At 39.2% G+C, this 24661-nt stretch overlaps 1 protein-coding gene across 1 annotated transcript; it reads left to right on the top strand.

The window, feature by feature from the left end:
• Window positions 1-23014, top strand: linc.pou2af1 (lnc RNA pou2af1). Its single transcript, XM_043676413.1, has 5 exons — window positions 1-128; window positions 4592-4715; window positions 16170-16224; window positions 18041-18276; window positions 20776-23014. The coding sequence occupies exons 1-5, from the start codon at window positions 1-3 to the stop codon at window positions 21094-21096; spliced, it is 864 nt and encodes a 287-aa protein (XP_043532348.1). The 3' UTR covers window positions 21097-23014.
• The last annotated feature ends 1647 nt before the right edge of the window (window positions 23015-24661 follow it).

The following is a 24661-nucleotide window of genomic DNA, read 5'->3' as shown; positions in this document are numbered from 1 at the left end:
ATGGCCCGTTCCCAATGCAGGCGTGAATTACAAAAGGGAGCTGGATTTCTCTGTGACTATCGTCCGGTGAACAAGCTGAGCCCAGTTCGTGCGGTTTCAGATTTGATACGAGATATTGTCAGTGTCCGGTACGAGCGCTTTAGCCCGGTTTGCTGAGCCGGCTGATGGTACCGACTGCTCACAAGATCCTATTCCTTAGGTTCCCCACTTTACTAAAGAAACACCGTATTAAATGATTCGAAGTTAAAAGAAAAACACATTCTGGTTTTCAGAATGCAGTTACTTGTTTGCACTGGGAGTAAAGTTCTGCAGAAGTCAGACTGGATTTGAAACGTGAACTTTCTGTTTATCTCTCTACAGGTGCTTCCAGACCGGCTGAGTCTCTCCGGCACTTTCTGCTTCATTTTCAGATCTTGAGGATCCACAACAATTTGATTTTATTTGAGAAGATTAGCTTTGCCTTTTACTGAACCTTATGCTTATCAGGAATGAATTGTCTGAAAGTAGTGGAAACGGATTTGTTTTGAAAAAACTAAAATTTATATCCGGCTGGGTTTATGACATCCCAGTGGAACGTGTCCAACTTTCTAGTCTAGAGATAAGGACATTACCACTAAAGTTAAATTAATCATAGTCCTAACCTCTCATTAGAGAACAAGTTGAGAGGTGATTCTGTTGAGATATATAAAATCATGAGGGGCCTAGGTAAGGTGAATGACAAGGGTCTTTTCTCTTGGGTGGGGGATTTCAAGACTAGGGGCCACATTTTTTAAGCTGAGAGGAGAGCAATTTAAAAAAAAAAATGACATGAGCCTTTTCTGTTCTGCAGAGGGTGTTTCATGTGTGGAGTCATGGAGTCACAGATACAGCACAGAAACAGACACTTTGGCCCAACTTGTCCATGCTAACCCAGATATCCTACATTAATCTAGTCCTATTTGCCAGCATTTGGTCCATCTTCCTCTAAACCCTTCCTATTAATATACCCATCCAGATGCCTTTTAAATGCTTTCATTGTACCAGACTCCACCACTTCCTCTGGCAGCCCATTCCACACACACCACCCTCTGCATGAAAATGTTGACACTCAGGTCCCTTTTCCCCCTCACCTTAAAACTATGCCTCTCTAGTTCTGGACTCACCCACTCCAGGGAAAAGACCTTGTATATTAACCCTATCCATATCCCTTGTGATTTTATAAACCTCTATAAGGTCACCCCTCAGCCTCCAATGCTCCAGGGAAATCAGCCATAGCCTCTCCAGCCTCTCCCTGTAGCTCAAACCCAATCTTTTCTGAACCCTTTCAAGTTTCACAACATCCTTCCTGTAGCAGGGTGACCAGAATTGCACACAGTATTCCAAAGGTGGCCTAACCAATGTCATGTACAGCTGTAACATAACCTCCCAACTCCTATACTCAATACTCTGACCAATAAAGGAAAGCATACCAAACAGTTTCTTCACTATCCCATCTACCTCTGACTCTACTTTCAAGGAACTACCAACCTGCACTCTAAGTTCAGTAACACTTCCCAGGACCTTACCATGAAGTCCTACCCTGATGAACTTTCTGAGGAAGTGGTGGATTTTGGAAGGGTGCATGAATAGGAAGGATGTAGGCCAGGTGGGACTAGTTTAGGTTGGAATTATGTTCAACATGGACCAAAGGGTCTGTTTTTTTACTGTATGAATCAAGCAGTTAAACTAGAGGGTAACCATACCTTAAGTGAGGGAGAATGGTTCAATTCCAGCCTCAGGCAACTGTCTGTGTGGAGTTTGCACAGTCTCCCTATGTCTGCGTGGGTTTCCTCTGGGTGCTCCGGTTTCATCTCACAGTCCAAAGATATGCAGGTCAGATGAATTGGCTGTACTAAATTGCCCATAGTGTAACGTGCATAAGTCAGAGGGAACTGGGTTTGGGTGGGTTACTCTTCAGAGGGTCAGTGTAGACTTATTGGGCTGAAGGGCCTGTTCCATGCTGTAGGGAACCTAATCTAATCTAATCTCAGCAGGATGTGGGAATTGAACTCATGCCATTAGTACCACTTCATATCCCAGCCTAACGAACTGAGCTAACGAGCTGCCAACAGGCCACAAGAGCTCATGGAAGCTAATTCAATTGAAACTTTCAAAGGTGAATGGTTAATAAAGAAACAGAACCAGGTGAGTGGCAGTAATTGGTGAGCTCAGTTATCACCTCCTACTAAACTGCCCATTACATTGGTATCAAGTTGAAGGGCGACAAAGCAAAAGACATCTGCAATTCATTTAAAAAAAAAATGACATGAATTTTCTTGAATTTCTGATGTGGCTTCAGGTTTCAAGATGTTAATATGTTTCAGCAAATCCTGAGAAATTTAATTACAGCAGGAAGGCATGATAGAAATGTATCCACGCCTACACTTGGAATGGTGACAACATTCTTTCATTACTAACCAGTCCCTACTTATCCGAACACCATTTGTATCTCAATGGTTGTAGTCAGAAAATACAATCTCTATTCCATATTACCATGATGGAGTCAGCTCCTTCAGTAGAGTACTAAGGGAGTGCAATACCATTAAATCCATCTCTCCAACACCAATGAGGTATTAAACTAATGCCTCATCTGCCACCTCAGGAGAAGATACAAAAAAAATCACACTCTGAAGAAACTGGGTTAGTTCTTTTTCACTTAAGAGGTACAGTGGAGTACAGTCGTACTGTCAAATATTATGAAGGATTTAGGCAGGGTAGATAGGGACAAACTGCTTCAAATTGGACCAGAGCTGAGAACCAAGGAAATAGATTTATGGTGATTGACAAAAGAACCCATGACAATGTGAAGAGAAGCAGTTTTCATAGCCAATGCTTAAGATCTGGACAGCACAACCTGTTCATGTGGAGAGGGCATTTACAATTGGGACTTTCAAAAGGAATTTAGATAAATTTCTCATCAGAAATCATTTGCATAGTTATAGGAAAGGAGCAGCAGAGTAGAACTCGCTGAGTTCCTCTTGCAGAGAGCCAGCACAGACATAATGGGCCAAATTCTGGATTAGTGGTGCTGGAAGATGGTGTCTTTCTGTGCAACAGCCATTCTTTGATGCTAAGAAGATGGAGTTTCCATAGTGTCCTAGCTAACATTTTATCTCTGAACTAAGAGCGGCAAGCAATAACTATTTTCTCATTACCATTGTGAGGTCTTGCTATGTGTAATTTGGATGTCAAATTTCCTTACAGCTTTCCCGACATGTTAGGAATATTGCATTAGCTGACAAGCATTTTGGGACCTCCTGAAGCTGTATTATGGATTTCTGCTGCCAAGTTTCAAACCCAATTTTCTAAAAGCATATTTACAAAGTAAACAATCTTATAAAGTGCCTTAGGACACCTCTAAGTCCTTCGGTGTGTACATAAATGTACATAAGTATAAATATTGATATTTTTATTTCAGAATAGAATTTTATCTTAATTTGCCTGACAATATATTCTATATCTTTCAAAAGTGTGTCCTATTTTTCTGATCTGTATACTCAACAGTCTTGATGTTCAGTCACCTAGAGCACTCAAGATTCAGTTGCTTGCAGCTGGAAGGTGCTGAGCCAGTAGAATGCATGGATTTTGTAACATGGATTCTTTGTTTCCAGACTGCCACATGCAGATCTTTGAGGTTGTATCCATACCTCACTAATACATGATCCAGAATAGATTGGAAAGTACAATGAAAAACTTGAACACTTGTTTAGTTTCTTAGAAATAAAATGGTAGAATGAAATTGTTGTGGATAAAATTTGTTCAACAAAATATTTCCAATTAAAGTGGTTCACCAGGGAACATAGGCCAGAATTGCATCATTACCCTGGATCCATGTTTAATTCCTTCCTTCGATCTCGACTGCTGTGGCCTATTGATGATTAGAATTCAGTCTCCTTTACATTGGTGATACCACACATAGACTGGGTGATTGTTTTGCAGAACACCTTCTCTCTCTCCATAGGAATGATACTGACCTTTCAGTTGCTTTCCATTTCAATAAACCATCTTGCTTCCATTTCTGTGGTGCAGTGTTGCAATGAAACTTTATGTAAGCTGAAGGAACAACACTTCATTTCCTACATAGAGACTTTACAGCCTCTAGGACTCAATTTTGAGATCATCAGCTTCTGTGTATGACATTTATCGACCATTTTTCTCACATTCTCCTCCAGTCCTGTCTTGTTGACTTTGCTGTCAGCAGTGTGGACTCTTTTTCTCCTCTTCACACCTTCATTTATCCCCATTGTATGTCTTGATTGCTCATTCACTACCATAATAATTCCCCTAGTCTTTTGGGCACCCTCAGAATTTGTTTCACTCACTGGTCCCCCAGCCTCTGCCAACAGCATGAAGGCCATTATTTTCCAATTCCTTTCAGTACTGAAAGAGATTCATATTGAACTGAAAGCATCCACTGTGCCTCTCCACAGATCCTGCCAGACCTGTTCATGTTCTCCAACACTTTGTATTTTTATTTCAGATTTCCAGCATCCAGTTTATTCAACTCCAAAATGAATGGATTTTGTGTGAATTAAAATCTGACCCAATGCTGTCTCTCTGTATTATAATCAAGTTTGATTTCTCCAACAGAGAAACAGAAGGTTTACCAAGGAGTGAGGGTCAAGATCACTGTTAAAGAGCTTTTGCAGCAAAGGAGAGCTCTTCAAGCAGCATCAGCAACAACTAACACCACAATGGTATGGAATATCTTCTTTACGTGTTAACCCTTTAAGCATACAGGACCTTCCACAGCCAATAAATCCAAATTGCCTGGAATTCAAGGTTAATTTAATAAAACATTTATTATTTATTCAAGGTTAAATTAATAAACCTGAGAGACGTCATTGATAGAGATGTCCTCCACAGTCATCGGCCATTGCTTAATCAAGAGGTTGGAAATTCAAGTCTCATTCCAGAGACATGAGCACAAAATTTAGGCTGATCCTTTCATGAAATTATTTAAGGAATCCTACACCGCAGGAGTTATCTTTTTTTGAAAAATCTCTTTAATGATTGTGACTTCACGAGCAAGAAAGGCATTTGTTGTCCATGCCTAAATGCTCCTGATCTTAGCAGGCTATTGCAGAGGCGAGTTAGACAGTTAAGCATATTGCTGTAGGTCAGGTTGGGTAAGGATGGCAGATTTCCTTCCCAAAAGAATATTAGTGAACCAGATGGGTTTTAAATATCAAACTATGATACTTTCATCTTGCCATAGCTATCTTTCAATTCCAGATTTATTTGTAGAATGCTAATCCCAGTAGTTACTGTATAGAGGTTTGAACCCATATCAGAACATTAATTAAGGTTACTGGCTTAGGGTTGTTACCATTACACCAGGTCTTTTCAGAAGCACCAATGAATCAAATCTGTCTGCCCTTCCACATAGCTGTAAAGGATTTCATTGCACTGTTCTAAAAAAAGAATAAAACAGTCCTGACCAAAATCCCTCAGCAAACTACACTAGAATAGATTATTGCATTGCTGTTGGTTGGAGCATGAAGTTTGTCACAGTTCCTACATTTCAACATTGATTACACCTCAAAAGATTATATTTTAAATGTGCAGTTCTGAAGTTATGAAAGATGCTTAAGAAAATGGATATCATTAAGTATTCCAAATTCAGTATTGACCAGCATTGCAGAGTTTTCTGACACAGATTCATCGAATGTTGTAGTACAGGAACATTTGGTCTGTTGTGTGTGTTTGTTCTTTAACAGAGATAACCACTTAGTTCCACTCACCTGCTTTCCCCCAAAGCCCTACAAATATTCCCTTCTCAAAATATACTAACCTGCATTCGTCATCCTTTCAGTCTCCTCCTTTCAGATAATAAAAATACACTGTAATAAAAAAAACCTAATCTCCTCTTTCGTTTCTTTGACAATTAGCCTAAACCTCTGACCTCTCGTTACTCATCCATCCATATGTGCAATAATTTTCTCCTTATTTACTGTACGAAATGTCTCAAAATTCTGCAATCTTCTATTAAATCCTTTCTTACTTTTCTTCTCTCTGTTGAGAAGATACTCAGCTTCTCTAAGTTCTCCATATAACCGAAGTCCTGCATCTCTAGCATTTATCTCATAAATTTCCACCATACCCTCTCATAGAACATGGATAGTACAACACTGGAACAAGCCCCTTTTGGCTTGGTCTGTGCCAACCATGATGCCATTCCAAACTAATCCCAACTGCCTCCCAATTTTACATTTCCTTCTGACAGTGTGAAAGCAGATTTGATCTTCTAGCTGAGGCTCGTGATTTAGAAAGATTTAGTATAACCCTCTTAATTTTGTCTTCTATATTCACGACAAGGAATCCCAGACATTTATAACAGTTTTATCAATGTCCTCTCACTTTCAAAAATATGTGCACACCCCGTAAAAGTGCACCATTTAGTATATCTTGGTCTCTCCTCAATCCTCCAGCAAATACATTACTTTACATTCTTTGCACTAAGTTTCATCTCACTAGTTTGTCATTATCATCCTGAGGTCTGCTACTGCCCTGGTCACTGTTTACTATATTGTCAAGCTTTATGTCATCTGTCAACTTGAGATTGGGACACGTATACTCAAGTTCAGATCATTAATATCCTCATAATGAATACTGATCTTAAAACAAGTTTCTCAAGTGCACCACTATACTTGACTCCAGTTTGCTTTTTCTTTTATGGATGTCACTGATAAGGCCAGGTTGCCCATCCTAAATTGCCTGTAACTTAAGAGGTCATTTTATAGAGGCATATTATTTTTGGGGCGCAGTGGCACAGTGGTTAGCACTGCTGCCTCACAGCACCAGGGCCTTGGGTTTGATTCCAGCCTCGGGCGACTCTCTGTGTAGAGTTTGCACATTCTCCCTGTGTCTGCGTAGGTTTGCTCCAGTTTCTTCCCACAGTCCAAAGATGTGCAGGTCAGGTGGATTGACCATGCTAAATTACTAATGGTGTTAGGTGCATTAGTCAAAGGGAAATAGGTCTGGGTGGGTTACTCTTTGGAGGGTCAGTATGGACTTGTTGGGCCAAATGCCTTGTCTCCATACTGTGGACAATTGAGAGTCAACCACATTGCTTAATGTCAATTTTGCCAAACAAGGTTAGTTCATCAGATTTACTTCCCTAAATGGAGTGAGTGAGCAACAATATGTTACACTTCACCATACATCGAATGATAATCTGTATATACAAAAATCAATTGCAAGTCCCTCCATTACATATATGAAGGAGTCAAACACAGTTTTCAGTTAAAACTTGTTTTAAACAAATCATGTTTGCTGTTACTAATTAGCCCAGATTTTTCGAAGTGACCACAAATTAATTTTGCCCTGGTTTATCATTTTCAGAAGTGACCCCACAATTGATGCTAGGCTGATGGTACAGTGCACTACCATTTGTAGACACAAAACTGTTTCAGTACTGCATTAGAACGGAGCTAAGGAGAAATGTCTTCAGCCAGAGAGTGGTGAGTCTGGAATTCATTGCCACAGAGGGCTGTGGAGGCCAGATCATTGAGTACATTTAAAACAGAGATAGATAAGTTCTTGATTGCCAAGGGGATCAAAGGTTGTGGGGAAAATGCAGGTAAATGGGGTTGAAAACCCTGTCAGCCATGACTGATGGGTGGAGCAGACTCGATGGGCTGCATGGCCTAATTTCTGCTCCTATGTCTTATAGTCTTATATTTGATCATACTGGGAAATTAAATTATTTGAAAGCTTCCATGTCATTCCCATAAGGGTGCTGTTGCACTTGCAGTGCCTGGAGAATAACTCTACTAAGTGCAAAACTAGGCTTAAACAAAAGTTTTGGAATTATAGTCCCTGTATTGCATAATCTCTCTGATGTTATGAAAAATTGAAATTCCCTACCACTGGCTATTAATATTGAATAACAAATGACCATCAGGGCAGAAGAACTTTGTTTCTCTTGGGAAAATGTTGATTAATAACATGCACCATAACTCTGGGCAAGACCACTGTGACTTGCCCTGTAGTGCCCATCAATGCTAGATCGATGTTCAACAGGTATAATTTTTCAGCTCACAGTGACAGGAGTTTGATTGTTGCCAGTTGAAAGTCTGCCATTCACATTTATCTTTTTAGAATATATTTTTGACAACATGCCCCTTGAATTTCCACCTATTGAAAAACACAAAAGAGACCTGCATTTTAAAATAAAAAAAATCTTTCTTCACCTCCAGATATTCAAAAGAAATAAACAGTCAATGGAGTAGCTTTGAGATGTAATGACTGACACAAGATTGGAAATTATTCAGCAATGTGTGTGCTATGGGTAACAGTGAGATTTCAAAGATTTGGCCTGATATATTATAGTAATGTCACTGAAGGGATGACTGTTGGTCAGCACACAAGTGACATTTCTATAGATGTCAATTCATAAGCATCTGGTGGCTACTTGTGACAATCCATATAAGCTTCTTTTAATGTATTTAAATTGAACTCCACTGCCCATTGTGACAAAGGAAATAACACACGGGAGGTATAGTTGGTATGTTTGCAGATGACACCAAAATTGGAGGTGTAGAGGACAGCAAGAAAGGTTACCTCAGAGTACAATGGGATCTTGATCAGATGAGCCAGTGGGCTGAGGAGTGGCAGATGGAGTTTAATTTAGATAAAAGTGAGGTGCTGCATTTTGGAAAGGCAATTTGGAGTAGGACTTATACACTTAATGGTAAGATCCTGGGGAGTGTTGTTGAACAAAGAGACCTTGGAGTGCAGATTCATAGTTCCTTGAAAGTGGAGTCGCAGGTAGATAGGATAGTGAAGAAAGCATTTGGTACATCGGTTAGGATATATATGGTCAGCATGGATGAGTTGGACCAAAAGATCTGTTCCTGTGCTGTACATCTCTGTGACTCTATGCCATGATTCTTCTATTAAATGATTGTTGCAAAGTTGAAAGCAATGTACTGAAAAGGCACTAAGGCAACAGCATCACTGTTGTTCAGTCTCATATGCAAATCTTCAGAGTTAATCAGTCATGTTGAGTCATGTATCAGATTGTGAAGAATCTGTGATTTGCCAGTTAATACTCAAGAAACGTTATCCAGTATTTTTCCACACTTACAGAAATCACCAATTAGAGTTATAAAACACCTTCTGGTTATAGTTATTTCTAGTTGCTGAATGTAATTATATCTTCTAAAATATAGAAAGATAAATATTTTTGTATATGTGCAGGGTTGTGAAATTTCACAAGCAAAAGATCTACTGTTCCATTGATGCTGTTGAAGCTACTGCAGAGTTAAATTGTATTGCTACTTTCCTCTGTAGTATCCTGATGGTGAATAATTTACATGGGAATTATTGTAAAGGAAGCAACAAATAATAGTCTTGAAATGAGTGAAAAAATCAGAACATAGCTGTACATTTCAATTGAAAATCAAAGCAAGCTTTTTCATTTAGTGCTTGTTTGTCTGAAAGGTTGTGTGAATTATGTCAGTGATAGGACCTGGAATATTTTACTGCAGTTGACACTTAGATATATCTGAAGCAGTTGTGGAGTACTTTATGTTGAGTACTCTGCATTCCCCAGGCAATGAAGCCCCTATTTTACGAGTGTAAAATTACCATTGTGTTTTTCAAACCCTCCTGTTCTTCCTGAATGAGCTTATCAATTTTAATTTCAGTTGCACTATACTTTTGGTTCCAAATTCAGGTAAATCTTTAACCAATAATTTTACAGTATTCTATAGCTGCAGTAACCAACAAACCTCACAGAGATTGGTGCTGGGTCCACTTTAATTTGTCATTTATATAAAGAGAGAATTTAAAGATGAGAATTTAGGAGTTAGTAAGTTTGTGCTTGACACCAAAACTGGTGCAGTGGTTGACAGTCAAAAAGACTATTTAAGATGACAAATTAATCTTGATCAAATGGGCCAATCAGTTGAGGAGTGTCAGATGGAGTTTAATTTGGATAAATGTGAAGCATTGCATTTTGGTAAAACAAACAAGGACAGGACTTATACAGTGAATGATAGGCCCTGGGTAGTGTTGTTGAACAGAGAGACCCAGGGGTTCAAATACATAGTTGTTTGAAAGTTGCATCACATGTAGACAGTTGGTTAACATGACATTAAGCACATTTGCTTTCATTGCTCAGGCCTTTGAATATAGGAGCTGGGACATCGTGTTGAGGTTGTAGAGGATATTGGCGATACCATTTTTGGAATAATGTGCACAGTTCTGGTTGCCCTGCTATAGGAAGGATATTATTGAATTGGAGAGAGTTCAGAAAAGATTTACCAGGATGTTGCTGGGAATGGAGGGTTCAAGTTATACGAATAGGCTGAATAAAGTGGGACTTTTTTCATAGGAAGAGATTATAAGGTTGAGATATATAGATTTTAAAAATCATGAGGGGCATAGATTGGGTGAATAGCAAAGGTATTTTCCCTAGGATGGCATTGAAAACTAGGGGACACATTTTTAAGGTGAGAGGAGAGAGATTTAAAAGAGACCTGAAGGGCAACTTTTTCACACAGACGGTGGTTCATATGTGGAGTGAACTGCCAGATGAAGTGGTAGATGCAGGTACAGTTACAACATCTAAAAGGCATTTGGAGAGGTACATGAATAGGAAAGGTTTAGAGGGATATGGGCCGAATACAGGCAAGTTTAGTTTGGGAAACTTGGTCAGTATGGACCAGTTGGACTGAAGGGTCTGTTTTTGTGCTGAATGACTTAAGATTCTAGACTCTATTACAATTCTGATACAATCGAATATGCAGGATAACTTTAACATCATTAGCTGATAGCACACATGTTTCAAAATTATTGTATGGGTCACAATAAGATTACCTGTACATGGAATTTTGAATACAGCCAATTCCAAAACTTCATAAATATATTTGTGCAGTTTTCAAGCTTCATGCATAGATATAAGGTAGAAAATATGTGCATTTGTGGAATTTGTTTAATGCTTCAGAATTTCACAGCTAATGCAGTACTTCTGATAGGCAACCATCGTTTTCATGTGAGTGCTACTCCTGCAACAGTCTTAGAACCCTTGGCTTTCTCAGTAAATCTTTCAAGCCTGACAGCACAAACTTAGGTGCGTAATCGATGTATTGAGGGAATACAGTACAGTATTGGGGGAATGCTGCCAATATTCACATAAAATATTAAAATGCCTGCATAATGTTGATGTAAACTGTTCCATGTTCCTATCCAAATAGACAGTTCAACAACAGTACTAACAAATCATCGAGCTATTCTTCTCATCCCTGATTGGAGTCTTGCCTTCCTTTCACAAATTGGCTGTTCTGTTTGTCTCTATCTGGTAATGCTAGAAACCATGTAACCATTAGTAAGTGGCCCAGAATATTGAAGCTCATTTAACAATTCTGATGCCAGGCAAAGGGGGAAGTAAGGGGTCTTATTTCTTCAGTCTGTTTTGTACTCAACCCTGAATCTTAAGAGTACTTTACTGCCCTTCAGCATTTTAATAATATGTCATGGGTTGTGGTGTTGCTGGCCAGGCCATCATTTATTGCCTTTGAGAAAGATGATGGCAAGCATTGGGGTTTAGGGACACACAAAGTGCTGAATGGAGTCACGGATGATGTTCCTGGATTTTGACCCAGTGAAATTAAAGGAACAACAATATTGTTCGAAGTAGGAATGGTGTGTGGCTTGGAAGAGAACTTGCAGGTAGGCATGCTGCTATGCATCTACTGCCCTTAAACTTCCAGGTGGGGGAGTTGGGGGATTTGAAGGGTGGCTGTCAAAGATTCTAGAACATTGGAACTTCAGCATCGTCCTATTGCATGAAAAGCATTGCCACAAAGTGTTTGCATTACTGAGTATGACTGACTATGTTCATTTGAAATGATACACTACTATTGTGTATCAATGATGAAAGGAGTGAATGTTGGAGGTGGTGCTAGTCAAATGGGCTGCTTTGTCCTGGATGATGGGTTATTGGAGTTGCAGTCACTCAGGCAAGTGGAGAGTAGTCCATCTCACTCCTGAGTTTGTGATTTGTAGCTCGTGGACAGGGCTTGGGGAGACAGCATGTGAGTTAATGGCTACAGAATTCAGACCATTCTTGAAAACTATTCAAGTTTACATTACACATTAAGCAATAGGGTAAACCTATCACACCACTTAGTCCCCTAATTTAAAAAAAAATTTAAAGGAATGCTTATCAGTGCAAAATGATTGTAGCAAGAATGCAAATGCTTTCATATTAACGCTGGCGGAGGGATGGATATGATCCAAAAATGCATACAAAGTTTCAAACTTGTTAAGACTGGCACTACAGAGCTTTATGATATGTCAGCACACTTGAAATCAATTCAAGTTTGCATATCTCTTATACATTTGAAAGCTATTTGGAAAATCTATTAATGGTCCCTCTGCTTGCAGTTTCAGTTGTGTGAATTGTTTAGCTAGGTATAATATTTCTCTTTGTCTTGTATGAGTTGGGGATTTCTACTACATATGTTTTAAGATAGGCTTAATATTGAATTGTTGCCAGTGGTCAAGCAATAGGCAGCTGAATGTACCTATGCAAATTGAATGTATTCAAATGATTGTGATTGTCCCTTTTCCTAAATGTCTCATGGACCCATATTGAACTCTGAGCAAGTATTTTAAAGAGGAATTTTCACTAGACCAACAAATCTTTTTTTATCAATTTACCTTATAATTATTGTGTGGTAAAAATTGAATGATTTTGCTTCTTGCAATAAAATAGGTTTATTCTGATTTGGAACGAATTACATTCATCTCTGCATGCCTGTCTTTCAATGCCTTCGGGAGCGGTCTATAAATCAATCAGTAATAAAACAGTCACTGCAGTGAATTAAGAACTAGCACAAGATGCAGCTTTGCAAAGCATCATTCTTATTTCTACAAACTAACAATATAAAAGCTAATCTAGTTTTAGGAATAAGCAGTTTTTTATGCTGTGCCAATGCAAATTGAACAACGTCACTTTGGTTTCCCACTTAACTAGTAGCTTGGGAGGACCACCATTTACATTCTTTAAGGAAGGAAATTGCCACCCCTACCTGGTCTGGCCAACATATGACTCCAGACCTGCAGCAATGTGGTTGACTATTCACTGCCCTCTGGGCAGTTAGGGGTGGGCCATAAATGCTGGCTAAGCCAGTGACACCTTCATCCCAATAATGAATTTTAAAAAAACACTTTTGGCTCCCACAAGTTACAGCTGACACCCATTCTGTCCAGTATTTCTGTCCTTCACTATAATAAAGATAATAGTACAGACTACACTTGTAGCTGGTGAAATAGCAGTTTTTCCAAATTCTTCAGATTCGTGCTTAAATCCAAAACGTAAGTATTTTACAATTAAACAAGAATCCTGTTATGTTGGTTAGCTATGTTCTGATTAGATCTTTCATAAGTAATTGGAGGCAGAGTGATTTGGAGAAGCTGTAGATTAGGAGATAGCATGCTTACATCCATTTCAGAAGGCTTCCGATTTCCAATCCCACTCCACGGTTTGACCACTAAGGCTTCAATACTGAAGAAATGCAGCGATGTCAGAAGGCTGATCTTTAAGATGAAATGATGAGCTGAGGTCCTGCCTACACTGAGGTGACCTAAAGTTCCCATGACACTATTTCCAGGAACAATGGAGTTGTCTCTTGTCCCGACCAATATTTATCCTTCATTCAACATCACTGAAAGAGTTTTTCAGTCATTATCATATTACAGTTTCTGGGCGCTTGTGTGTAAATTGGTTGTGCATTTTTGGACATTACAATAATGCCTACACTTTGAAAGTATTCCATTGGTTATAAGACACTTTAGATGTCCTACAGTAGTGAAAGGTATGAGAAAGATATCCTTCTTGTGTTGACATCCAATTCTCTCATTTCACTTTAATGCAAAATAGGTTTTAGTGGCACTATCACTCCTGAATCAAAACAGATCCTGGTACCAAAACACAACAGATTCCTCAGGATTGAAGGAATTGTTATCTTTCCAACATTTTTATGTCTGGGTTTTAATATTTAAAAATTTAATAACTATATTTTAAACCTTACTTCCAAAAATCTAACGATGCAAGGAACTCTCTCCCGTACTAAATGCCAAGTCTACCTTTTTGGGTTAGAATTTAATGTCGTGTAACTTTAAGCTGTTTTGTCACCATGCGTCCCTTCACCAACATGTGTGGTGACATCAGGATGAAAACGCTCCCCGCCCACATTACACTGTGAAAATGTGTTGCCTGGGGCAATGAAATTCTAGGCACAAGCATCCAAACGCAGACATACTGTATATTGAGATCTCCAGTGCTGCTAAATTCAACACTATGGGCTCAGCAGTAATATTCAAGTCTGGAGTTTATATTTCCGTCTCCACTGTCACTAGAAGTCCTGTACTCTTGCAGATAAATACCTGACTAATTTAAAGTGGTGTAGACGGCACAACTTAAAGGAGGAGATGCGTCACTCGCGGTAGCAGGGCAACACTGATGCCTGCAGTATGAACACATCGTACAGTTTTTTTTAAAAAAACCGTCATTTATTGAAAAAAAGGTTTATGAAAATGAATCTTTGGTAAAAAGAAGTTAGAATTAACAGCTCCGGGAGTATTTCTGAACTCGTAACAAATGAAGAGTTGTTTCCAGTCAAAACCAGCGCCTTTAGCAATGATCTAATTTTGATCGAGGGGGCCTTCAATGAGTAGCGGGATTGCCAGAAACCACTCTGTGGCAAGGTCATTTGAAAACGACCAAAAAGGGACTCCAGAAACTGGCAAACTGTTCTTTCTCCTTGTCAATTTCCTTTGAGTCCCTGTGAAATCGTTGCTAAATGAAGTGTTTTGTTTGTTTTTCAAAATAAACTCTGCTTCTAGTTCATCCAGAACTGTCCATATCTCAGAGTCAAAGCTCTCTGCGTTTTTGTTTGGTCAGTTGTTTGAACCGGGGCTCTGAATGAACACGCAGGAAACGTTAGCACTTAGTATCTGCGGTGATTACGAGTTGGCTGAACTGTGCACTTCACCATCCGATTGTCCATCTCCCAAACAGTTCATGTCAGCTTCAGGCCAATTTTGAATCCCGAGTACTCAAAGCCTGAGTCCGAAAGCAGCACACAACTTAACTCTTGCTTACGAAAAGATTTGAAAACAAAAATCCTGACATTGGTAGGATTCAGAAAAACGAAAACAGAAATTGCTGGAGAAACTCAGCAGCTCTGGCAACATCTGTGGAGAGAGAAACAGTTAAAGCTTCCAGCGTAGTGATAGTTTTTAAAAACCCAACCAATGTCAGGATTTTGTTTTCAAATTGCAGGTGCTGAAGATCTGAAACAAAAATAAATTGCTGGAGAAACTCAGCAGCTCTGGCAGCATCTGTGGAGAGAGAAATAGAGTTAATTTTTCCGGCCTGGTGATCCTTCTTCAGAAACTTGTTGAGGTTCTCCAGCAATTTGTTTTTCTTTTAGTTCTTCAGCACCTGCAATTCATTGTTTTATTTTGAAAACACTTATCATTGTTTTATATTGTCATTATAACTCCAAGGATGTTTCCAAACTTTAAATCTGAAGTCAGTTGTGTACGACAACATAATCGATCTCAAAGAAACAGTCTGAGAGTAGCAACACCAGTGATGTAATGGAAACCCGATCGCTGATACTTTAAATCATGTGATCCGGAGGAAGCCCATGTTCACAGAGTCCACACACTGCATGTAACATGTCACGGTGCTCTCGCTACTACACCTGAGATAACATCCACTAAAAAAGAACACATTCATCCGGATCCAACTCACCTTCAAACAATATAACCATAAGACTTTACTTTCTAAAGCTGCCTCAGGCGAACTTAAAGGTCTCCTACAAGAAGCTTTCATGTTCGATCGAGTCAGTGACAGTAAGGCTGTCTGTTAGTCGATGTAAAAACAGAGAGAAGAATTGAAATAAACAATTCACTTGGAAACGAAATAAAAGGGCAGACTGGATTTAGATTGTGCCAGATATATGAGTCCGTATTTTTATGTAGAATAAACATCATTGTACAGTTTTGTGTAAACTAATAATTTAATTTAAGCCATCTGTTGATTGATTTTGTTTTGCCCGCTTATTTCTTTTTCCGTTTATTCGCCCCCACCCCGAACCAACATTGACTTTCGTATGTTCCTATTTCAGCTTACCACAAGCAACAGTCCTCAGTTCGCGGAGCCAGTCTCCTCCTCGTACCCAGGTCAGTATAATACACCCAGGTTAAACAGCAGTCACCTCTCCAAAAGAGGGCCCCACATTTTGCAGCCTCGCGCTTTTCAAGATTAGGCACCCACTCCTTAATATTAAAAACCAGGCAGTGCATAATCTGCAATCCACCAATCACACACAAAACAGAAGGAAGAAATGCAGATGACTAGGTTGGGACGAATCAGGCTGTAGGGTCCCTCTAGCATCCAGCAACTTCATCAGAAAACGCTTTGTCAATACAACGGGGCGTGGGGGCTGTCATCTTTTCAAACGTGGAGCTTTGGCATCGAGTCGCCGCAACATTTTAGGCGTTGTTTTGTCCCTGTGAACACTGCATCTCCGTTGTCAGCTGCAGGATTCCTCCCACTTGCTGTTGCTAGGCGCTGAGTTTCCACTGAACAAACCATTTCTTTTATCTCAAAGCTCCCCTTTCCGAAATCGGCCGAGCTGGCGTTGTAGGTGCACGAGACTGAGCGGGGTTAGTCATCCAGCGCTTTGATCCCTCACTGTCAACCCCTGTTCCACAGGCAGGCAGCACAGACTAAAAGGGCAAGGCAGGGGTGGGAAAGATCCCAATGTTTGGATACAGTCGGTGCAAACGGGTATATTAACTTAACTGGTGTCTGCACTGCCAACGTTAACAATTGCGCTTTACAAAGAAAACAGCACAAATGGATCACACGCCAAACCTTTGTGTTATTTTACTGTAACTTATATCAGGGAAACTTTCATATATCGAAATCTGATTGGCGTTCTCTTTAATACAGCAATTGTCCGCCCAACCGGTACCATAAACACTGACTCACTGGGGGATATGGATTGATTTTCAGTGTTGAAGGACATTTCTGCTTGAGAACGCGCTAAGAAAACTCCTCACGGCTTTCACTGTTTCACATTAACAGAGTTCAACGCTAACAGCCCTGAGATACACGAGTTCACAATGCAAATGAGCCAACTCTAGCTCACAACAGAACAAAGTCCAGGGGAGGGTTTCAAAGTCCTCACCGCGGTTACTAAAGTTTAGCCGCTATTGTAGGTGAAACTGAATATAAGGTACAGGCAAGTGTTATGTTTTGAGAGGTTAGACGTTTTGTGCCGTTATCCAGACTCTAAACTGTTGCAGATGAACACACACGCATGTACACACTATACTCCTATCATCTTGTTCCACCAGTTGACAAGTGACCTGCGAGTAACTGCTGTTTCGTGACCACATTATCCAGAAATTAACACACCTGGAATGATTTCGTGACTGGTGCAGAGACAGCTTCCTGAAGAAGGACAGCAGGCCAGTCAGCATCGAGGAGCAAGGACTTTTGCCCGAAATGTCGACTCTCCTGCTCCTCGGATGCTGCCTGACCTGCTGTGCTTTTCCAGCACCACTCTAATCTAGACTCTGATCTCCAGTATCTGCAGTCCTCACTTCCGCCTAGTCTTCTGAAGAACTCGACAGATTCCATCAAACAGGGTTCGCAGTAAGGTTAAAATCAACTCGGCAAAAGTGAGGACTGCAGATGCTGGAAACCAGAGTTTCCATTTGCACCTCATAAAGACAAGCTGCCTAATTATGGTTTGGGAGAATCCTTTCAATCCTGGGATTTCACACAGGAGCTTTAAGACCAATCAGCTCAAACTGCAGCGTGGGGAGGGGTAAAGGACATAAGGGGCAACTTTTTCCGCAAAGGGTGGTGTGTGTGTATGGAATGAGTTGCCAGAGGAAGTGATGGAGGCTATTTCACTCTTCCAGGTCACCTCCGAAAGCACTCAATGTTCACCTTGCTGAATTCTCTCTCTGTCTGCCCTTCCAGCTTCTCACAATGTCTACCCACTGCCTAGTGAATATGAATCGAGCTTCAATGAGTGCGACCAGTTTCCAGAAAATGTTCCATATGACCACAACCCGATCTTCTATGAAAACACGGAGGTGTATGAAAGGTGTCTTTCTGATCTCTTGACTGAAAACTCATTCACCTCGGAAGCTCCTATCTCACACTGCCCCCCAGTCAGGCACCAGGCACCTAGCCACTGCAGTCATTCAGCTGTGGTAAGTGAATACATCTTTGCCTCAATCTTACTATTTCCCAGCACACACCTCACCCTCTGACAGCGTGCACAGTGTAATTTGTTCTGTGTAATGGGAGCTCTCTTTTGTTGGTTGCCTTACTTACTTACCCAGTCAATTATAGACATTATAGACATTTTCCTGATCAACCTGTTCAGAGATGTTATTATCCACCTCTGCAGCAGGTAGAACTTGAACTTAGTCCTCCTCATTCAGTGGCAGGGACACTACCCAAGGGCCTGTACACAGAGGGAAAAAACAACTTCCATCCATTGCCCAAATGTAATCATCAGTTAAAGATATCGAGCCACCTGCAGCCTATAGACTTCACTAGCACAGTGACGATACTGTAGATAAGAAGTTGTTTAATTGGAAAGGGTGCAGAAATGATTTACAAGGATGTCATCTGGATTGGAAGGTTTGACCGAGAGTGAAAGGCTGAATAGGCTGGGGCTATTTTCTCTGGAGCATCAGAGGCTGAGGGCTGACATTATAGAAGTTTATAAAATCATGAGGGGAATGGAGACAGCGAATAGCCAGGGTCTTTTTCCTAGTGTAGGGGAGTCCAAAACTAGAGGACATAGGTTTAAGGTGAGAGGGGAATGATTTAAAAAGGACCTAAGGGGCAACTTTTACAGACAAAAGGTGGTGTATCTGTGTGAAATGAAGGCATCTGGACTGGTATATGGGTCAAATGCCGGCAAATTGAAATAGATTAATTTAGGATACTTGGTCAGCATGAGCAAATTGAACTGAAGGGTCTGCTACTGTGCTGCACAACTCTATGACTCTGTGACACTGCCTCTAGGTTGGAAGATCTCAGTTGGAATCCCATTTATTCGAGACCGTGTGACATAACAACCTGAATGAACAGTGTGATTAAAATGTCGAGAGTGTAGTCCTCTGAAACCTGAGATCTTGATCATTTTAAAGATACTGATAAACTATTGCTCTGTGACTTTATTAATGATGAGAAGATCTGTGTTTGGTCTTCTCATAAATAAAAAGAATTTTTGTTGATAGTTTTTGAACACTTAAACTTAACAACAAAAAGACAATCTTATTTTATCTGTGTGATAAAATCCTTAACACCACCTGGCTTCTACTATTTAATAACTCTAGTTCTGTTTTTTTGTAATTTAAGGAACTGTAGCTCTTGAGAACCATTCAGTTCTTTGCAAAATCTTTGAGATGTAACAATTCCAACCAGCAAAACTTTAATTCTTTTATGGCAGTGAGATACTGTGATTGTTTGTCTGGATAATACTACATACTCAAAGATTGCAGACATTATAGTCATGAGTAACCTTGCCCCGCGATCAATAATCAGATCTTTCCAATGCAGGAACTATCAAATAAAAGCAAAGTACAGTATTTGAGATGCTGGATATCTGAAATAAAAACAAAAATTGCTGAAGAAATTCAACAGATCAGGCAGCATCTGTGGAGAGGGAAACAGAGTTAACATTTTGAATCCAATGTGACTGTAGGGCTATTTTTTAATTTCAGGAACAGACAAAATGAGGCAAGACACAACATTTTGAAATGATTTGCTGGAAATCAATTATTGTAGGATTTAAACAAGTTCAAACAAATATCAAAGAAAGGTCAAATATTTGCAATTTTCATACCCTTGGCTTGTCATAAAGATGTTCTGAGTATACATTATTAACATGTTCTGATTATATATTATTAAAATGTAGCATGAACTCAGTTCACAGCAAGGTCGCTGAAATAACAGTTTGACGCATGCCTACTTCATTAATTTGATGTTAATGCTCAAGAATGAAATTTAATTAGCATAACAGGGAAGTCTCCTGTCCTTTTATATAAAAACGACATCAGATCTTTTACATCCACTTGGCTCCAACTTAGTATTTGTTGGGAAAAATGGCACCTTTAACAATGGAACACGCCCCTAGTACTGTACAAATAACATCAGCCAAGATGTATTTAAGTCTTCAGTGGGACTCAATTCCAGAACTATTCAAGTCAGAGGTGGGAGTGCATTAGAATTAGGTACAATTTTGTTCTCATTATTTACGCAAGACAACAAATTGATTGGATGTAGTTCAGAGAAGCCTCAACCAAGCTTGGAATGGGAGGTTGTTGGGGAGGTGGGGGGAATTGTGGTGTTAGCTAATGGTTACCTGATGAGGAAAGTTTGGATGGGCTGGAGACTGAGAAGTGATCTTACTCAAATGTGTAAAATGCTGAGAGGAGCATTGGTGGAGGTTGGGACATTGAATATTTTTAAGATGGAGGTAGATTGTTCAGCCTCTATGAAGAGAGTAAAACAGTATTTAGCATCGGCAGGAGAGTGGAGCTGATTCCATAGTCAGATCAGCCATGATCTTATTGAATGGTGGAGCGGATCTGAGTAATTGCCTACTCTTGATCCTAATTTGTATGTTTGTATATAATTCATGACATTAATTTCTAAATGAGTATGTACAGATCATTTTACCATTCCATCTCCAGAACTCAGGATCACTGGCTTATTCTTCGGTGGATTTTGGGTATTCTACCCAATGTGTCCCATCATCTCCAGAAGACATCAGTCCATCTTCACACTTGGATCCTAAGTCCTTTTATTCAACTCCTGAAGAGTACTATCCTCACCAGCACTACAGTTGCACATCAGCAATTTGCTCCATTTTCTCTTACATGCCAGACAACATAGAAATGGGCCCAATATCGGAAAATGCGTCCTGTACAATGCCAGAATATAATAACTATTTACCTGGAATTCTCACAGAAGATATCTGGAGAGGAAACTTTAATGAATGCTTTGACTACTGATATTATAATCAATAGTGGTATTGGGAAATCTTGTACTTCTTAAACTGTTCCGTAGAAGTTACCTGTAAATACTTGAGATTGAATTTGAACAAAATTAGTGCCACTCAACAATACTGTTAAACTGAATGCAAAAGACTTTCAGATCCAAAGCAGTAAAATCTCTGTCTTTTAATCAATTTACTTTGTCAAATTTTTCTCTTTTTTTCCTGATTGCATTGAGCTGGGAGATAACACCGTGTGTGCTGTCCATTCTCAGGTACAATGATTGAGTAAATATTATAAGGTGCAAACACATATAGTGATTGTTGTTCAATCACAGTTGTATCTCATGTTGATACCCATATGTGCATTCTCGAAAAGTCACTCAAATTATTAAGGAACATTTTGTGTGATTGTTTCCATCTCTAATTCAGGAGTACCAAGCCAAAATGTAGTACTGATTCTATGTTACAGGTTGAGATTAGAATGGCCTCAGATAAAACCTGGAATCTTCCTTGTCTGTACACCCCAGCAACACTCTGAATAACCACATTGACTCCTACAGGCTAAGCTTATTTCAGAAGGATTAGATGTAGTATTTTTGATCAATGCCAATTTGTCTTTCACTGTTGTGGTTAAATGGATGTATTCACTGAACTATTGTAAAGTTTGCTTTCATTTTTGTGGGAAACATTGTTTGTTTGCTTAACTTTGTAGTATTTTTCCTCATTTTTGGTTGAGAATGACACTACACCCTTCCAAAACAAACATGAACGCCGTGACACAAAATTCTTCCCATGTTATCCGAACAAAACATACACCCAGCAATCCGAGAATTTGACACCTACATGGTGCAAGATTAAGCTTTGTATTTCTACATTTTGTTTTCATAAGATCACATTATAAATATGAGCAGATTTTAAAAAAAAATCACAGTCCTTTGTTCATTCGCATAAAATAACCTGCACTTCCCTCAATGCAGCGTCCAAACATCTCTTGAATAAATCCATGGTATTCCTCTTCTACAGAGGTACGCTTCACAGACTGCTTATTTGTTGTGTGAAGAGCCTTCAGATGTTAGCCCTAAATGTGCACTTTGCCTGTTTGAACCTGTATGTCCTTGGCTTATTGTTATTACTTACCTTGAGCAGTATTGACTAGCCTAAAATATGGCAACACTGTTTTAGCGACACACGCTAATAGTCAAGTATTAGTATTTTTACACACATTGTAACTAAGTATACCTGATATCTCTATTATCTTAGCAAACATTATTGTGAAATTTTGCAACCTTCCTCTTTCAACATAGTTTGGAAATCTTACACAAATTTAACAGATATAACATACCTTTATAAAGCTCCTGAATTTTTAGTCAGCAGTTGTGAGTAACACCTTGATTTTCTCAGAGTGACAGTGACTGATATTGATTCACAAGATGAGACCTGAGCCTGCTTTTCACCAAGAACATGGATTCTCGGACTGTTACTAGTGCTATTTACCTTTTGCCAAGAAGTATCTTGTTGGAGCTGGTTACTGATGGATCTGCTTTGTTCTGCTGGCCCAAAGCTGTTTTATTGACTGGTCAAGGTGACCATGATGACAGCTCTTCTTGCTATTCCACAATCTAAACTTTTCATTCATGATACATCATTTTAACTAACAATACAGAGCCAGGGGGTAAAGGGCACAACGTGGCCAAAACAAAACTTGTGACCACTCTGCACTTCTTTTTACTCCTTTATCAATAAATGCACAAAAAGGTTAACACATTTTTGTTAAGTATCTATTATTCATTTATTAGTTACCAATCAAAATGCAATCAAACACGTATGAATTTTCAATTCACTACGTGTCACTCGTGATTAATAATAACATAGGTCATTCAGCCCTTGAGTCTACTTCATCTATGAGATTATGGCTGATCTACTAATCCTCAAGATTTTCCTGCTCCTCGGATGCTGCCTGACTGGCTGTGCTTTTCCAGCACCACTCTAATCTAAACTCTGATTTCCAGCATCTGCAGGCCTCACTTTTGCCTATTAATCCTCAACTCTACTTATCTGCATTTTCCCTAGAATGCTTGATTCCCTCATTGATTTAAAATCTGTATGTCTCAGCCTTCAATATATTTAAAGACCCAATCTCTACAGCCCTCTGCAATAACGAATTGCACAAATTTACATCGTCTGAGAGAAAGAAAAGACTCCTAATCCTTTCTTCCCAAAGGGTAACGCCTTATTCTGAGATTCTGCCCTCTGGTCCTAGGCTCTTTAGGAAGGAGAAGTAGTCTTTTTGCACCTATCCTGTCAAGTCTCTTAAGAATCCTGTATGTTTCAGTACGATCATCTCTCATTCTTCCAAAGTCTAATGCAGATATGCCCAACTAACTCAACCTCCCCTCATAAAATGGTTTACTGTACCAGAAATATCCTGTCAATTTTCTCTGCACTGCCTGAATGCCAGTATATCTTTCCTTAAAGAAGTATCCCAAAATTGTTCACAGTAGATTGGTTTGCATTGTCTAAGTGTATTGTTCTAGGTTTATTATTTAGACCTGTTTTCTACCTGATAACAGTTTTTATGGCCTCCCTATCATTCTTCTTGTTTTAACACTTAAAAGAGCAAGGTATGCAATCTTTGTACATGCACTTTTAATCCCAGTAATATATTTAAGTGCAAATTAACAAATCAATAAGGACATCCACTGCCCAGGCATCAAATAAAATCCTACAATTCACTTTGCTTTGGAAAGGGCTGTTAAGAAGAGGAGAAAGGCATGTATATACATTCACACACACGTACATTTTTGTTTCTGCTTGAATAGTCACCCTACTTTGCTTTGTTAAAAAGATAACAATTGTTTCAAGCAATTTGTCCAACACTTGTTAAACTTCAAGATTTTAAGGTTTATTAAAATGGAAATGTCACATTTTTAGGTAATACTTTTATGCTTTTGAAATGAATTGCTTTCGTTTATGGATGGGTAAACAAATCTAAAACTCTCATTTCTGAATGTTAAGGAGTGGGTAATATTCAAATCATACCTAGTTTAACATTTTACCATGTGTCAGTCCTTCTTTTTCTGTCTGCATGGAGAGCGTGTTTTTCTGATTGTATGTCTGTATTGTCTGATTTTTTTTCAATTTTGTTTGTTAGAATGTAGTGTCGCTATGGAGTAAATTACTCATGTTTATGTAGGACCAACAAACCACTGAACAATCATTTTTATATTTTGAAAATAAATCTTTTTTACAATATTGCAATTGAGTGCTAAAGAATGATTTGAAAAATTCTGTTTGTTTTGTCTGTTGGGCCATTATAACCCAACTGACCATAGCTTCGACCATCGAGCAAACAAGGTTCTATATTCAAACCATTGCTTCTGTGCTGACCTTTTGACCTTTCCTCTGCTCTTAACTTGCAGTCTTGATTTTTTTTTCCTTTTGAAGCAGACATTCAGTTCCCTTTTGGCACTTACTATTGAATCTGCATTTACTGTCCTTTTAAGTAGTGTAATTCAAATTACAACAACTCACTGTCAAATAATATTTCTCCTTCTATCGCCTCTGATTCCTGGGCCAAGCAT

Source organism: Chiloscyllium plagiosum, chromosome 35 (assembly GCF_004010195.1).
Source record: "Chiloscyllium plagiosum isolate BGI_BamShark_2017 chromosome 35, ASM401019v2, whole genome shotgun sequence".
NCBI classification, from domain to species: Eukaryota; Metazoa; Chordata; class Chondrichthyes; order Orectolobiformes; family Hemiscylliidae; genus Chiloscyllium; species Chiloscyllium plagiosum.
This window is presented reverse-complemented; position numbering and strand designations above follow the sequence as displayed.